Raw genomic sequence first — 18,071 nt, forward strand, 5'->3', positions numbered from 1 at the left:
CATGCACGAAATTGAGCAGAAATCCACAAGATGCACGTTCAATCTTACTTAAAAACACTCCATGATCATGAATTCACCAAGAGAAATGAGGTTTATGTGAAGAATTTGGAAAATCTTTTTGAGAGAAAATTTTGGAAAATTTCAAGATCTAGATCTGAAAATGTGTGTTATCAATGAAAACAGTTGTGATTAAGCTTTTATATGTCCTCTTAATCATTCTGAAATTAACACTAAGCCAAAGCTAATTGGGATTAAGAGAGTATAAGGTGCATGCACGAATTTGCACTTTCACCTCATGCATGAGATGCATGCGTGAACAGTAACATGTAGCTCACTATTTTCACTCAAAATCACATTTCAAACCCAATGGTAATGGTAGAAAGTCCATACAATGCACCATTTTTAAATTTCCAATTTTCCCTCCAAAATTGACTTGGATATGCCAATGCTCATGTGATAACATTTCAAGCAATGTGATGGTTGATTTGGAAACCTCATGACATGAGAAGAACAATGCAAAAAGAACCACCAAATTTGGAGTTTTGGTTCAAGAGATATGGCCATTTGAAGTTTCAAGCATACTTTGCAAAGATTTGATCATAACTCCTTAACCATTCATTAGAAATTCATGATCTTGGACTTTTTAGAAATGGGAGAGAAAGATATTCAACTTTCATGTTGGACAAAATTTCATTTGAAGCTTCTTTGATGTTGGAATGTTGAGTTGAAGTTGATCCAAAAACTTGCCATTTTTGGAAACTTTCAAATTACATGTCACTTTCCATTTTGGGAAACTTTTTATCTGGCTTCAAAATCTTCAATGTAGATGTTTACATTCGAGGTGAGGGTGGTGACTTCAGAGTCAGCGAGAACGGTGTGATCAGATTCGGAAATAGAGTTTACATTCTAGGTGTACCAGGACTTAAAAAGAGTATTCTTGAAGAAGTTCAGAGGAGTGGGTTAAGTATTAATCCTGATGTTACTAAAATGTATCAAGACTTGAAGAAATTATTTTGGTGGCCTGGTATGGAGAAAGAGGTGGCCGAGTTTTCCTATGCTTGTTTGATATGTCAGAAATCAAAGATTGAACATCATAAGCCGTTGGGCCTAATGCAATCGTTGAGCATTCCAGAGTGGAAATGGGATAGTATTTCTATGGATTTTGTGATAAGTCTGCCTAAGAAGACGAAGGGATGTGACTCAATCTGGGTGATTATGGATATGTTAACTAAATTGGCTCATTTTATTCCAATTAAGATCACTTGTCCTTTGTAGAAGTTGGTCGAGCTATATATTGAGAATATTTTCAGTCCGCATGCTATTCCTTCGAGTATTATGTCAGATCGATATCTGATAGTCACTTCGAGATTTTGGGAGAGTTTGCTGAAGGCATTGGGTGCCAAGTCGAGGTTAAGTTCTGTTTATCATCCATAAACGGATGGTCAAACTGAGGGGATTATTCAATCTTTAGAGGATTTGTTGAGAGCTTATGTGTTTGAACAAGGAGGTGCTTGTGCTAACTACATTCCTTTGATTGAGTTCACTTATAATAATAGATTCTATTCTAGTATTGGAATGACACCGTTCAAGACTTTGTATGGGAGAAGATGTAGGACTCCTTTGTGTTGGGATGAATCAGGCAAGTGTGTTGTGCTTGGACCAGACATTGTTCAATAGACGATTAAAAAGATTAAGTTGATTCAGGAGAAGATGAGATCTTCTTAGAGTCGAAAAAGAGCTACCATGATAAGAGGAGGAAAGTAATTTAGTTCCAAGATAGGGACCATGTGTTTTTGAGAGTTACCCCAGTAACCAGTGTTGGTCTAGCCTTGAAGTATCGAAAGCCCGTGCCATGTTTTGTTGGTCCATACCAGATCTCACAAAGGATAGGAGAGGTGGCCCATCATATTGCCTTGCCACCGCCGCTTGCTAATCTTTATGATGTGTTTCATGTATCTCAGTTGAGGAGGTAGATTATGGATCTGTCTCATGTGATCCAAGTGGATGATATACAGGTGAGAGAGAACCTGATTTTTGAGGTATCTCCCGTGCAAATAGATGACCGGGAAGTGAAGTAGTTGCATGGTAAGGAGATTATCATGGTAAAGGTAGTTTCGGGAGGACCAGTTGGTGGAAGCATGACTTGGGAGCGTGAGGAGCAAATGAGAGAGTTCTACCCGACTCTGTTTTCCTCAAGTAATTTTCGAGGTTGAAAATTCTTTAAGTGAGGGAGAGTTGTAACACCTCATTTTCAATTTATTCATTTAATCGATTTATCCATGGATTAATTGTGAATTGGTGTATTTTATTTAATTATAATATGTGGGATTCAGAGGTTAGTTGGAGTAAGTTAGAATTATTTATGATTATCTTGGTAATTAAATAATAAGAGTTTATTTATTTAATTGAGTAAATAATATTGAAATAATAAAATAATTAGAAAAAGGGTGTGTGTAGAGATTTTAAGGGCAATATGGTAATTACAAGGTTAAGTTGAGGGTAGTATGGACAAATCATAATTAAGAGGAATATGGTTATTATAAAATATGAGATAGATATAGAAAGAGTCAGTTTGCATCTTACGTGAAGAATTTGGAAGAGAGAAGAGAAGAGTTAGGGCAAGAGGAAGGAGAATAAGGGCTTAGGAGAAAAAGTTCAAGGTTTTTTTTTTATCAAATTAGGTGTATTGCATGATGAGGTAAGGGGGAGAAACTATTCATCTAATTATGTGTATTGCATGATGAGGTAGAGAAGATAGGTCCCTACTCTCTTTAGGGAAATTGGGATGTGAATGATTATGAATTTTTATGATGTTTTGATGTTGTTGGTTGTTTTCAATGATTAATTTCGGGTGCCTATATGTGTATAATTTTCTGTTTTGAGATATTGATGTTGTCCATCGTGTTTGAGGGTTTGAAAAGTTTGGGGTAGACATGAATTGATGAGATTGAATGATTTTGCTGATGTCAATATATGATATAGTGTGAATTTTCTACTTAAATCGTTTAATAATTGTAGTATGTAAAATTTTGATTTTTATCAAAGGAAGGGACCACGTCCAGACATCGAAAGATGAATGGAAAAGGATACATCCAGACGTCAACGGACTACGTGGACTACGTTGACTCATTCACGGTTACCCTCTATATAGTCTTAGCTGTAGGAATATCGTGGTTTCATCATCAAGTCGTGACATGTTTTAATAGTTTATCATCACTGGTAGCCAATTCGTTGTTGCCTTCATAGCGTTCTTTCTCTGGGAGATCTGAAGATGGTTTCTTTTCTGGATGATGACGGTATCCTCAACTAAACTATAACTAAATATGCATATTCTTTTTCCCTGTCATTTACTCTCGAGCTAGATTCGAAAGGTATGTCGCCCTTCATAGGTTGTTGGTGGTCGCGTTGAATGTGTGAGGTTTTCTCTTCTCACCCTACTCAATCTATGTGCTCAAAACTTTCCTTCACGTTCGTCTCAAAACATGTTGAACCAGTTGAGTTTCCATTGTTGCTTGAACTTTCTAGCATAATATGGCATGTTGCAATGATATGGACAAATTTAGAACTTTGCGTCAGAGGCTCGTTTTCTCCATGACCCTATTATAATCTATGTTAGATCGGGAGATTTGAAGGAGTTTCCTGGAATGAGGTTGGGGATGGATTTCTCCTTCCTAACATTATTTAATCGTGATCCGACTTTTGGACGAACAAAATTTGATAGTAGAATTTTGCAGGAATCAAAGGTCGATTCCTACGGACAACCCCACTATTCCGTAGGGGACCAAATTTGCGATTGATTCGAAGTGATGAAATCTCGATATGGTAGTGCAGATATTCAACACGGCAACACAACGGTACATCTACAAATAAATTTTAAAAAAGAAAGTGCGTATCTTATATTTTACATATGTCATATATATATATATATATATATATATATATATATATATATATATATATATATATATATATATATATATATATATATATATATATATATATATATATATATATATATATATATATATATATATATATATATATATATATATATATATATATATATATGATGAACAATTGTAATAGACTTTGACTTAGTAAACTTAAACTTATCATTTGAATTTTATTGGCATTGCCCTTTAACAATAATAATAATAATAATAATAATAATAATAATAATAATAATAATAATAATAATAATGTACATAATAATAATAATAATAATATTATTATTATTATTATTATTATTATTATTATTATTGTTATTATTATTACTTTGACTTAAGGTAGAAAAGAGTGGATACATGTAATGATGCATAAAGACCAATAGAACTTATGCATGCAACAATGTAATGATAAATTACTTACTCGTATGGTCTATTTTCTATCTACAAAGTACATTAAAAGGTAAAAGAAAATATGTTAAATCTATTTTATAAACTCACCATATGTATCCTTAGTGGTATAGGCTATCTATTTCTCCTCATATGTTTTAACCTATATAAGTTTACTCATTTATTAATTTAAATAATTTCTATCCTTTATACCGTACTAACTTAATCGAGTAACTCTTTATTTCTCTTATCCTAATTTTTAATATTTTGTAAACTATATTATATTCTAATTACTTTCTTCCAAACAAGACGACAAAATTATAATAAGCATACACTAAATACGCATCATTAATTTATGAGTCTAAAATTGACATACACTAATATGACATGAAAAGTGACTAAAATCTAGGATCTAAATCGTAAAAACTGGTATCAATTAATGATACCAATATAAAGATGTTAATGTATAGTCTAGTAATATTGTATGTAGTAGATAATATTATATCATGTAGTAGATATTAATATAACACAAGATAGATAATAAATTGTCACACAATATGTAACATTACAAACAAATTGACAGATTAACTAAAGAAACAAACAAACTAGGAAACAATTATACACTCTCATAGCTAAAAAATTATTTTTAAAAAAGGATAATAAAAAAAATGCATGAACAAACAATCAAACAAGCTAATAGACTCTTAACACATAGAGGTTAAGCACATAAATAATACATATGAACATAAACACAAACTAGTAAATATAAAAGGATATAATCGAACATAATTTTAAAAGAAAAACAACATACCTATTAATAAGGGTGGAAAACTGACGTGCTCTCCCAAGTAAGTCTGCTTCATAAAAAAAATCTTTATTCATTTTCATGTGATGTTATCTGTCTTTGCCTTTAATATTGTATTATTGGCCTCTAAAGTAAACTATAATAGTTCCTGCAAAAGAAGTAGTTAAATATGTGCAGATAAATTCGATAAATTTATTAGTGGTGAAATGATATATATTTCAATGTAACTATAATCATTATGATCGAGTTAAGTTTTCTTAACCTTAGTTTGAGGTTTTAACTTGTATACCTAATTTTCTTTTATGATATAGCATGGACCATTGCCTTTTGATTAAATAATAATAATAATAATAATAATAATAATAATAATAATAATAATAATAATAATAATAATAATAGTAATAGCTCTGCAAAACAAATTTTAAATTTATAGTTATTACGTGTCCTACTTTGTGTTTTATGTCTTATGTGGTGAGACAAAAATGAAAATTTAGCAGTCTATCCATTTCAGTGAATAAAGTCTTTATATAAATATCATACATAAAATATTATTGAAATATTGATAATATAAGCATTGAAAATTGACTATATTCAAATATATATATTTGGACCTATACAGCTTGCACATGGCACTACGCCAAATAAGGGAAAAGAGGGCGCTTATTTTGGCCTATAACAGCGCTTTTAAGCGCCCTCTAAAGTGGCGCTGACATAGGTAAAGACAGCGTTTTGTTTTCCTGGAGAAAGCGCTGTCTAAAGTGGCCCTTTAAGGGCCACATTATAGTGCGCTTTCAGAAAAAAGCGCCCTCTGGAGTGGTCCATAAAGGGTCACCTTAGAGGGCGCTTTCTGGACAAAGTGCCCTCTAAAGTTGTCAATGTAAAGTGTTTAGAGGGCGCTTCCTACAGAAAGCGCCCTCTAAAGTGTTAGTTATTTTTAAAAAAATTTGTTTGAAAAACAGTGGGTATTTAATTGGGAACCTGTTCGCATGCTGCAAAAGTGTAAAATTCATATTGATTTCATCCTTTAATCCAATGTTATACACCATTAATCCATTGATATATACAACATGAATCCATATATATATACAACATTAATCCTCCATATATACAACATTAATATATATTCATGCATGTACAACAACATTCCATACATATATGTACAACAATATACAACCTATATGATTCTTTGATCAATAATGAATTGACACAATTCATCCTTCATTTCATCCAAATGAGCTCTTGAGTAAGATTTGTATTCGTCAAAGTACTACAATTAAGAGAATAAAACATATTCATGATTTAGTAACAAATTAGATGAAATATCCGATAATATTAAAATAAACCCTAAGTTATTATTCCATACCATTTTTGGGATGTCTATACGATTCAACGCAATGATATCTCTCATAAATCTCAATACAAAAAATCCGCAATCGACCGAATTGTTTTGCTGAGGACACTACACAGAAAAACAAACAATATATATATAGTTAATTTCTTACAAACATTATTATAAGCAAAAAACAAACACTATTATAAGCAAAAATAAGATACTTAATATATACCTGAACTCTGACCCAGGTAATGTCCTTCCTATTACGATAATTCTTTTTCGATCTAAATTTTAGTATTGCCCTAACAAAATAAAAACGTATATTGAGATCAATCTGACAGACATAATTAAATATACAAATACACACGAATATTTAGGGGAATTTCACTTACGCGTCAACTGTCTTCTTCATACTCGGATATTTACTCCAATCACCCGATAACGAATCGAGATAATACACCATTAGTCTCGAAAGATCCATAGCAACCAACACCCAGTGACCACTGTAAAATAAAACAAAAATTTAGATGCATGAAAATTTTCTACGTAAAAGATATACATAGATTAGAATGAAATTATTAGAAAGAAAATCTAACCCGTTGCCAGAATTAAACGGTAAAAAATACAAACTGGGTGTAGTATTATCGTCGGCCGCCATGAATCTATCGACTAGTTCATTCTTTACGGATGTTGGATTTTTCATTATAAACGTTGTGTTGATACGGGAAGCAGCAATAAAATTGAATCGGTTACACAATTCAGTTCCCCGCATCAATGTGTCATACATATACCTTAAATAGAAACATAATAAACATTAGACTACTCATTGAAATGTGTAAATAAATTGTTCAACTAAGTAAATAATAGATTGATCGGAGTACCATATGTATGTATGAATGACAGCGATGCCCAATTCTTCGTGTTCAAAAAGTTGTTGCATGTCCTCCTTTGCAATTATTTCGGAATGAGCAATTCCGAAAACACCTTCATCAAAATCTACACTACGGATGGCGCCGTGCATAATATCGGACTCTTCCACCATTTTCTCAAGACGCATCATAATTTGAGATTTTGTCCCGGACGTCGTTGGAATATCCTTACCAGCTTTTTTCAACTTTCGACCGGGAACCTAAAAATTCATATAAATTAAATCATGACTTTTTGTGATGCAACAGAATCGTTGCGTATATAATTCAATGGGTATATATATTTGTACCTCTTTTTGAGATGCAACCGACTCGATGCGTCTTGAAATCCCTTTACCAGCTTTATGTGTGGGTCTTGTAGGAGTCTAACATTACCATGTAATAAGGATTGATTAAATATCATAATTGTAGCTGAATTGAAATGTGAATACTAAATATTCATAATCATTTAGAACATATATACCTCGGCATCTGGGAAAATTAGATCTGACGGCCATCCAACAAAGGATCCGACTGCATCTCGCATCAACGTTGTCTCTGAAACAACGTCAGGTAATGGTAGAAGCGCGTCCGTATCTAATACAAGGTCAACCGAAACTTTCATATATCCCACCGGGAGGGGATTATGGTGAAGTAATTCACCCGAAGTGTTGTGCACTTTTCCCTTGCCGACTATGCGATAAGTTGGTGACGATAGATACAGCTGACAAGGTGTAATGCCCTAAACCAATAATAAATGTTATTGTTAACGTGTATATGTGTCAAGTAAAAAAGTGCTATTTTAATTTCATAATAACATATATAATTACCTCGGGAAATTTCGGTTGACAATTGATACTAGCTCGGTCACTAGTATCTTTTGCCTCGGAACCGCACCTTTCCTCTCTATACCTTGCATTCTCCTTTTGCAGTTCGAGTACTTGTGCCCTTAACTCCGCCAAGGTCTTCATCACCTCTTTGTTGGTAGGATTTTTTGTTTTTGGTTTTTTATAAAATGACGACGGAGTCACACCAAAACCCTTACCCCTCACACGACCGGAATACTCAGGAACATTTAGTACTCGACTAAGTACGCTCCTGCAATCCTGGACCTCGGTTGAAGGTAAGGTTTGGGATAAAGTCTCCTGAAATATTATTAGAGGAGATTAAAAATGAATTATATGTCTAACAAAATTTTCGATATAATTAAAGAAATAATGTTACATATACTTACACATTCGTCATAAACATTTTGAACCGCTTCAACGACAGCCCCATCCTTCCCAACACGAGCAGCCTTCCACAATACGTGCTCCGGAAGAGACGTTGCGTCACTTTTCTCCTCGGCTAGCTACACATTGAATCAGATTATAAGATCATCCATTATAACATATTGTGACAATGTATAAGCTCATAGCATTTGAATATACTCACAATTCTTTGTTGTAACCGTGCATATCCCGTACGCCCTTTTTTGTACGGATACGCGAGTTTTGATGCCCTTTTCCGATTTTTGTCGCTTACTTCCTGGATAAAAAAGTTTAAGGCATATTAGAACCAAGTAACTTAACAATTGTATAATACCATAATTAATAGACATTACATGGAATTTTTCGTTTCTTCGTTTGGCGACAAAGTTATCCCATTCTTCGGCTGAAATAATCTCCGCATACTTCATTGGCCGTTCTGCTTCAACAATTTTCCTTCCTCATCCTTGAGAAATTTGTTGGACAAAAAGGATCGAAATCCTCGGAGTCTTTTTCCGGCCAATTGAATACAATATTTTTGCCGGCTTTCATCGATGTGAAAGGATCTCTAAAAAACATACACATGGAGTGTGTTATTATAAGTAATATTATAACAATATATGGTCAACAAATAGTCAACAAAAAAAACATATAACAATATATGGTAAGTACCTGTATCTCGGACCATATTTTTTCTTTGCCAACCTTCAATTCCGGACTTCTCCAATTATCACATGTAATCGGAATATGTTGTCGAACAAGGAAACCAATGTAACTTGCCAACATTGAACCGTTAGGCTCAATTAGTTGGTCTTCAGCACTCCAATGTACTTCGAATTTTTCACCCTTGTCCCTTGCATGAATGATTGACTTCATAACAGTCAATCCTCGTTTGATTTCTTTTTCAACATTGTTACGTGATCCACTCGCGTCATGGGTATCGTCTTGGTTAGCCATTTTATCTGTAATATAGAAATGATTCAATAAGACCCAAGTAAGACAATGACCATATTCGTGAAGCTACACAAAAAACACATTCATATACCTTCCATTTCTCTCATGTTACAACTGTAACACCCTTCTAAAATACCCCAAATATTTAATTAAAACAACATATATAAATCAGAGTAATTATGCCATTTTAAGGGTGTCACACAATATTTCACACCATTTATCATAATATTTAGTCATGCTCATTATTTATCAAATAAAACAGTTGCATAGTACGCAGCGGATAGAGATCAAATCGATCATTCAAAACATGCAACATACTACATGTAAACTGATTCAACAATCCTCAACAACACAATTGAAATGTTCCCTCCCGATGTTACATCTATCAGAGCATGACCCACTAAGGAGACTACACTAGACTCCAAGCATTAGCTTCTACTCAACTCATTGCTCGTTACCTGAAAAATAGTTGTAAGGGTGAGTTCCTCAGTCGATATAATAAGCATTATAAAATCTCATGTCATGTTAAGTAATTTAACACATTAATCACCCTAATCACAACATACAATCAGTAACAGCACATCAGCTCAACACCATACTCAACACCAACATAAAACACAAGTATAATTTCAATTCATACTCTACAACAACACAACCACACGTATAATATTGGAATACATCCATTCATATTATACGCCATACATACATTATGCAATGAGACTCCACACATGCGGTACCGACTATTTTTGAACATATAGTTCAAGCTCACCGATCAATCCAGATACGGCTACTAAGCTCACTAGTCCCACTCATTTGAGATCTAATGACTCACTCACTAATTCCTCACCATGGGAATTAGCTACAGCCCCAAAGGCTATGCTATGAACACTAATCATCTAGTATGCAAACATCAACAACAAATCCACAATGATTCACTCACTAATTCCTCACCATGGGAATTAGCTACAGCCCCAAAGGCTATGCTATGCACGCTAATCATCTAGCAATGCAACATCGACAACAATTCAAGAATAGACATATGCTCACACTCTAAGCCATACAACAGTTCATTCACACATACATGCATATATATATATATATATATATATATATATATATATATATATATATATATATATATATATTCACAACCTTATGCATATCATCATACATAATCAACACATGTATCAAACACCATATCATGTCAAATCATTAAACACAGTATTAGCACACTCTACTAATACCTATACTGCTCAAAACAGCGGGAATAATCCCTACTATATCACTCACCGATATAGGCCAACCATCACATATACACATAACATTTAAAATATCCATTTTTCCACTTTTTAACAGTGTTAACCGGTTAACACCCTGGGTTAACCGGTTAACGCAGCATAAAACACGCTTTTTGGCAATTTACAACAGTGTTAACCGGTTAACGCCCTGGGTTAACCGGTTAACGCAGCACAAACAACAATATTTCAACAATTACAACAGTGTTAACCGGTTAACACCCTGGGTTAACCGGTTAACGCAAGCAAAACAACACATTTTCACAATTCGAAACAGTGTTAACCGGTTAACACCCTGGGTTAACCAGTTAACGCAAGACAGAAAGCTGTTCCTGCGCTAACACAAGGCAGAATGCAGAATTCTCCGCATTTTCCGCCGTTGGAGGACTTCCGGACCTCCGATTCCAATTCCGTAAAAAGCTATACGTTCGGGAAAACACGACTCACACAAATACCGATTCAATTTCAGCTTTTAACACAGTTTATCCAACGTAATTTCAGCATTCACAAATCCCAATTAGGGTCAAATCAACGGCTTATCACTACCCATTACATGTTATCCCATAATACCCCTTAATCGACGATAAACCCCCCTTACCTGATTTAATCCGGCGAATCTCAAGCTCCAAGCTCTTCTCTTCTCCAACCTTCTTCCTCTTGCTCTGCCTCTTTGCCCTTTTCCTCTTTCACGACCACTTCTCTGCTTTTCACGTAAAAACCTTTTTACTCCAAATGGGACTTTTTCCTTAATTCCAACTTATATATATTTTCCAATTTATTTTATTCCAATAATAAAATAACCCAATTATTTGATTAAATTAATAATATACTATTAACTCAATTTAAATAATTATTTTATTTTATTGGGGTGTTACAACAACAATCTAAACTCTCTCTTTTTTTCATCATTATTGAATACAAACTCACACACACCTACTGCATACAAAAGACCAATGCAAACTTATGGTGTTTGGAACATGAACAAACTTGCATCCATAATCATCAAACTTCCAAGAACAAGCTCAAACACACTCCAAATGACATCAGTTTTCAATCAGAAATAAAAAACCTTACAACAAGGTGCTCATGAACACCATATAGTGCTCGTTTGCCCTAAACAACATTAATCAACATAATGCACAAAATGTAAAACTCAGTTTAGAAAATGCCCTAATCAAACACCTGAAAATACAAACTATTAAGAGAAATACCTTCAAGGTGACGGTAACGATTAAGAAGAAAGTGAACAGCGACGGTAGACGCAGATAACTCAGTGAACGTGAACGCAGCAGCAGAAAAAGGCGACGGCGACGACGACGGTGAGGGAGGGAGAACGAACGGAGGACGAGAGTAATCGCAGTAGAGAGAAAACCCAGTTACGTAAACGAAATAGCATATAGAGAGGGAAAATAAAGAGACATGAAGTATATGTTATAATTTTAATGTTTACTAAAGGGGACCTTAGAGGGCGCTTGTGTAAAAAAAGCGCCCTCTAAAGGGGGCCTAAGAGGGCGCTTCTAAAAGCGCTCTCTAAGGCTTTCCAAAAGCGCCTTATAAACTGGAAATGTACATGGACTTAGAGAGCGCTTTTTTAAAAGCGCCCTCTAAGGGTACCCTTAGAGGGCGCTTTCATAAACGCGCCCTCTATTGGTGTCCCTTCATTTCCTCATTATTTTTTCGCTTCACTTTAGAGGGCGCTTTGTTACAAAAGCGCCCTCTAAAGTGCGCTGTCTATTCCTCCTTATTTTTTCTCTTCACTTTAGAGTGCGCTTCTTTAAGAAAGCGCCCTCTAAGGTGCGCTGTCTATTCCAGTTTTTAGCGTAGTGTGGCCTTAAAAAACTAGGGCTTCATTGTTTTTAGTGTTTGGGCTTTTATAATTTATAAAAGGGATTAATTAGTATACACTGTCAAAGTAAAAAGATTTACACCGTCAATTTATCACTACCATCCGTTTATATTATTTTATAGGTTTTTAAAATAAAAGTCAAACTTATTTTAATATCTAACGTTTAGGATTAACCGACGATGTAAATTCTCTTTACACTAACGGTGTATTTTAATTAAATTCATTTATAAAGGAACAATGGTATATATAATATGAGATTAATTATTATGCTGTGTAAAAAGTTTTACACCGTCGGTTCATCACCATCATCCGTTTGTATTAATCTATAGATTTTTAAAATAAAAATCAAACTTCTTTTAATATCCAACATCCATGATTAACTGACAGTGTAAAATTCTTTTATACTATTAGTGTATTTCAATTAAACTTGTTGAAAAAACTTGTAGTGAGGCGAATGTGGCCTGGCAAGGGTTGTGAGTTCTACTCCTTAACCAAACATTTATGGAATTTTTTTTTTAAATATCCAGATTTTTAAAAAAATTCCAAAAATACACATTTTTTCAAAAAAATTACAAAAATGAGTATTTTTTGCCCTATTTTGTACTTGGGCGCCACCCTAGTTGGCGCCTACCCTTAAGGGTAGGGCAAGTCGCCACTAGGAGTGGCGCCTACACTCAAATTCTTTTTTTTTTATATTTTTTTAATATGTTTTTTTTTATTTTTTTTTAATTTATTAATTTATATTTATTATAAATTATATTAATTTATATTAATACATATATATAAATAAAATTATTTACAAGATATATATATATATATATATATATATATATATATATATATATAAATTTATATATATATTAATTTAATTTATAAGTAATTAATATTATTTATAAATTTTTGGGAGAATTAGGGTTAATCATGTTAAGATTAATTAATCAATTATAATTAGGGTTTATTGATCGGTTATAATTAGAGTTTGGTAGTTATGACCTAATTCAAACCCTAATTCCCCATAAGACTAATTAATCAAGTGCGACACTAATTAGGGTTAAGTAGATTGGTGTACAACCTAGATCTTTTCCTATAAATAAAGTGTTATTTCCTTGCATTTTCTTCACCACTATTTCCTATCACTTTCTCTATCAAGTTGAGTTCATGGCATCCCCAAGACCGTCGTCATGGCAGCGAACATCATCAAGGCGGCCGGATCCTGAACCAGTAATCTTAAAAAGGGATGAGCATGTTATTTTCTCGCCTGTGAAACCCCCAATGGAGATGAAATTTTGGAACATCCGTTCGTTGGACCAACTAAAAAGGTCCTTGATGTCTTGGTTAGAGGGAGATTACGAACCTGGTGAAGTCATCAGAAGGATTCAGAGGCTTAGAAGAAGTATCTCATTTGAAACTGGAGAAACGGTATGTTCGTGGGTTGAAGTTGAAAGCGACATTGATTGCATCCAAATGATGCATGGATCAGACGACATAGTGTTAACTATTGTAATTTCTTAGATTTTAATGGTTGTTTATCATGTTGTTGTTGTATTTGTTATTGTTCTAGTACTTGTTCTTGTTTTAGTACTTGTTTTTGTTCCAGTATTTGTTTTTGTTTTAGTAATTGGTGTTGTAATGTTAGATGTTTGTGTTTGTTGTTCAAGTGTCATCTTCTATTTGGAATAAAAAGTAAACTTTAATGATAAATAGCATTGATACACAAATTTATGAATATGAAAACTAAGTTGTGGAACTAGATCCACGATATGGACATTTGTTCTTATTATGCCCTAGTTGTCTACATATGCTACACTTCCTCTGCATTTTTTCTACGACGTCCATTTCAGTTCTAATGTGCCTGCTATTTGGGTGACCACTTTTATTCCGCCGCATCGATTCGTTGTGCCAAACAATTTCCCCGTCATACTCTGGCCAATATGCCTCCAATGCTACCACCAGAAAGGGATTGTCGTATACATTTAGCAATGTTGCAACTTTGTAGATAGGAGACACTAGCGACAATGCATCGAAGTGGCTGTGTGAACATGCTGCAATGACATGGGAACAAGGCATTCGATAGGCCTGAAATTGACCACAGTCGCACCAACTGTCTGGTATTAGGACCATATACTCTTGTCTGGGCAGCCCCTGCTTGTGGTCAATTGTTTCCTTGACACTAAAAGTGTGGCCATGGCGGTCGAATTCCGTAATCCGATGGCTGCTGGCTTTGGCAGATTCCTGCCTCATAAACTTTATGCAGGCATCACTATATACTTGACTCGTCTGTAACACTTCATGCCAGCGCTTCCCTCTTGTTACGAACAATGTTGCCATCCGAAAATAGGCCGCACTCACCAAAGCGGTTACCGGGAGGTTACGTATGCCCTTAAAGACGCCATTCATTGATTCCACAAGATTTGTTGTCATGTGGCCCCACCTCACCCCATCGTCGTATGATCTAGTCCACTTCGCTCTGTCGATATTATCGATCCACCTCCCTGCATCAGAATTTGCCAACACTATTTCCCGGCGGTAGTATTGGAATCCAGGTTGGTTTAATGCATACCCCGCGTTTATCAAATTTTGCTTCAAGAAACTATCTTTGAACTCCCGCACAAAATTTTGAGCAATATGCCTGATGCAGTAGACATGCGTAGACGGGGGGTCATGCCAACCATTTGCTGGATTATTGTATGCACTGTCTATAGAAGCGTGCCTGTCAGAAATCACACAGATGCCAACTTGTGGAGTCACGTGCGTTCGGAGATTCTTAAGGAAGAAACTCCAAGCAGCAGCCATTTCTCCTTCAACCAATGCAAAGGCTATTGGGAAAATATTAGAATTTCCATCTTGTGCGACCGCCATCAGTAACGATCCTTTGTATTTCCCATACAGCCAAGTTCCATCGACTTGAACAAGTGGTTTGCAGAATGTGAAACCGATGATGCAGGGACGGAATGCCCAAAAAAGTCTATGGAATATTCCATTACCTTCTAGACGAGTTCCGTCAGGGGATTGTGTCGGCAAGGTCTCCATTATAGAAACCGTCCCAGGTGAATACAAATGTAGTGCAGCCAGGTAGCGCGGAAGTTGTTTGTATGATTCCTCCCAATTACCGTATACCAGTTCAATTGCCTTGATTTTCACTAACTAAGCCTTTCTGTATGACGGTGTATATTTGAAAACAGCCACACAATGGGAGATAATAGTTTTGACCTTGAGTGACGGGTCAGCCTCAACTAGAGGTAATATGGAATGGTAGATCATATCATGGCTAATTTTGCGATGATCCTGTGCCATGTTTGTGTTGACGCAAGTGTGAGCTTGAGAAATGGACCCTATCACCCACGCATTATGTTTCTTCTTGTACGATGCCATCAACCTATACCCACACTCCGGATTTTTGCATACAATAACATATCTTTCCGGATTTGATTTGATAACATCGTAGTCAACACAGTTTTTCAAGTGCCAGTTCTTTATTGCTAACAGACACTCTTCCTTGGTCCGAAATTGGTCACCCTTCTTTAACTCCTCATCAGACCTCATATATGGGTTGTAGAACATATCTGATGAGGGCTCATCCTCGCCCAAGTTAAGGGTTGTGAAGTGCGCAGGCGGTGAGTAGCGTTGCGCTATAGGTATTTGAACTTGGTCTTCGTCTTCGGAATCACGGTTCACCAAGTCATCAACCACGTCTTCTGCATCATCAACCACATCGTCTTCAACGTGGTGCTCAACATCTTGTTCGTCATCAATCACAGGATCAATAACCTGTGACTGAATATTCTGAGTTGGTTGAAATTGTTCCAACACAATGTACAACACTATATATTCGTAACCAGAATACTCATGGTTACGAAACATGTATTGTGCCTCCATGTCATTTTGAATCAATGACTTATAAAACTTGACTGAGTTATTTTCAGAAAAAAAGGTTGTTGATAAAAAATTTGGGACACGGGTTGTCTTAGTTTGGACTCAATCTTTTTTTTCAGATAAGAGAAGTCAGCTCCTCTATTTAGACAAAAACGAGTGCATTCGGTGTTTCTAAATAGGAAGTCAGACATATCACATTCATAAGTCTCACCATTGACGTGAGCTTTGATTTTGTATTGTGATGAAGATGCCATGTTATGTGAAGGTTTTGTGAAGATATTGTGAAGATATATGTGAAGATTTTTTGAAGATTGCTGTGAAGATATTGTGAATACCTTTGTGAAAATGTGTGTGAATATTTATACTACCACCAAGTCTGCAAGATTCCGACACATCTTTGCATGCATGTCTTCAACCAAGCCTTCCACAAGAGTAACGCATGCAAAACTTGGACACGTGTAAAGCATGCAAAAATTTGGGTAGGAGCAACGCATGCAAAGTTTGCTGAGAATCTTGCAGGCTAGGTGGAGCTGCATGCATGTAATAATTTTGACACGTCTACTGCATGCATCAGTAGGTCAGGATAAGACATGAACTCGCCACTCTAGGTGGCGAATACATTAAGGTCTTGTCTTGTCTGAGAATCTTGCAGGCTAGGTGGAGCTGCATGCATGTAATAATTTTGACACGTCTACTGCATGCATCAGTAGGTCAGGATAAGACATGAACTCGCCACTCTAGGTGGCGAATACATTAAGGTCTTGTCTTGTCTGAGAATCTTGCAGGCTAGGTGGAGCTGCATGCATGTAATAATTTTGACACGTCTACTGCATGCACCAATAGGTCAGGATAAGACATGAACTCGCCACTCTAGGTGGCGAATACATTAAGGTCTTGTCTTGTCTGAGAATCTTGCAGGCTAGGTGGAGCTGCATGCATGTAATAATTTTGACACGTCTACTGCCTGCACCAGTAGGTCAACAATAGTTGTAATACTCATATCACCAAGTCTGCAAGATTCCCACGCATGCCTTACACATGTCACACCTAATCTGTACCAATGCATGCCAACCTATCCACCTAGCCTCCACCTAGCCTGAACTTAGTCTCAGAGATTCCCACGCATGCCTATCCATCAAATGTATTCACCACCAAGTCTGCAGGATTCCCACGCATGCCTTACACGTGACACACCTTTGCATGCAACACTACCACCAAGCCTGCACCAAGACAAGACAAGTGCAACCTAATCTGTACCAATGCATGCCAACCTATCCACCTAGCCTCCACCTAGCCTGAACTTAGTCTCAGAGATTCCCACGCATGCCTATCCATCAAATGTATTCACCACCAAGTCTGCAAGATTCCCACGCATGCCTTACACGTGACACACCTTTGCGTGCAACACTACCACCAAGCCTGCACCAAGACAAGATAAGTGCAACCTAATCTGTACCAATGCATGCCAACCTATCCACC

The 18,071-nt window shown here is 35.7% G+C and overlaps 1 protein-coding gene across 1 annotated transcript in view; it reads right to left on the reverse strand.

Moving 5' to 3' along the window:
• Positions 1-8,110, reverse strand: part of LOC127131001 (uncharacterized) — a 76,249-nt gene extending 68,139 nt beyond the window's left edge. The window contains exons 1-3 of the mRNA XM_051059951.1: positions 7,862-8,110; positions 7,689-7,763; positions 7,377-7,601 (exon numbers count right to left, since the gene is read on the reverse strand). Coding sequence (XP_050915908.1) covers positions 7,377-7,601; positions 7,689-7,763; positions 7,862-8,002 — 441 coding nt within the window. The 5' untranslated portion in view covers positions 8,003-8,110. The remainder of the gene's footprint in view (positions 1-7,376; positions 7,602-7,688; positions 7,764-7,861) is intronic.
• Between the last annotated feature and the right edge of the window lie 9,961 nt (positions 8,111-18,071).

Source organism: Lathyrus oleraceus, chromosome 3, assembly GCF_024323335.1.
Source record: "Lathyrus oleraceus cultivar Zhongwan6 chromosome 3, CAAS_Psat_ZW6_1.0, whole genome shotgun sequence".
In the NCBI taxonomy this organism is placed as follows: Eukaryota; Viridiplantae; Streptophyta; class Magnoliopsida; order Fabales; family Fabaceae; genus Lathyrus; species Lathyrus oleraceus.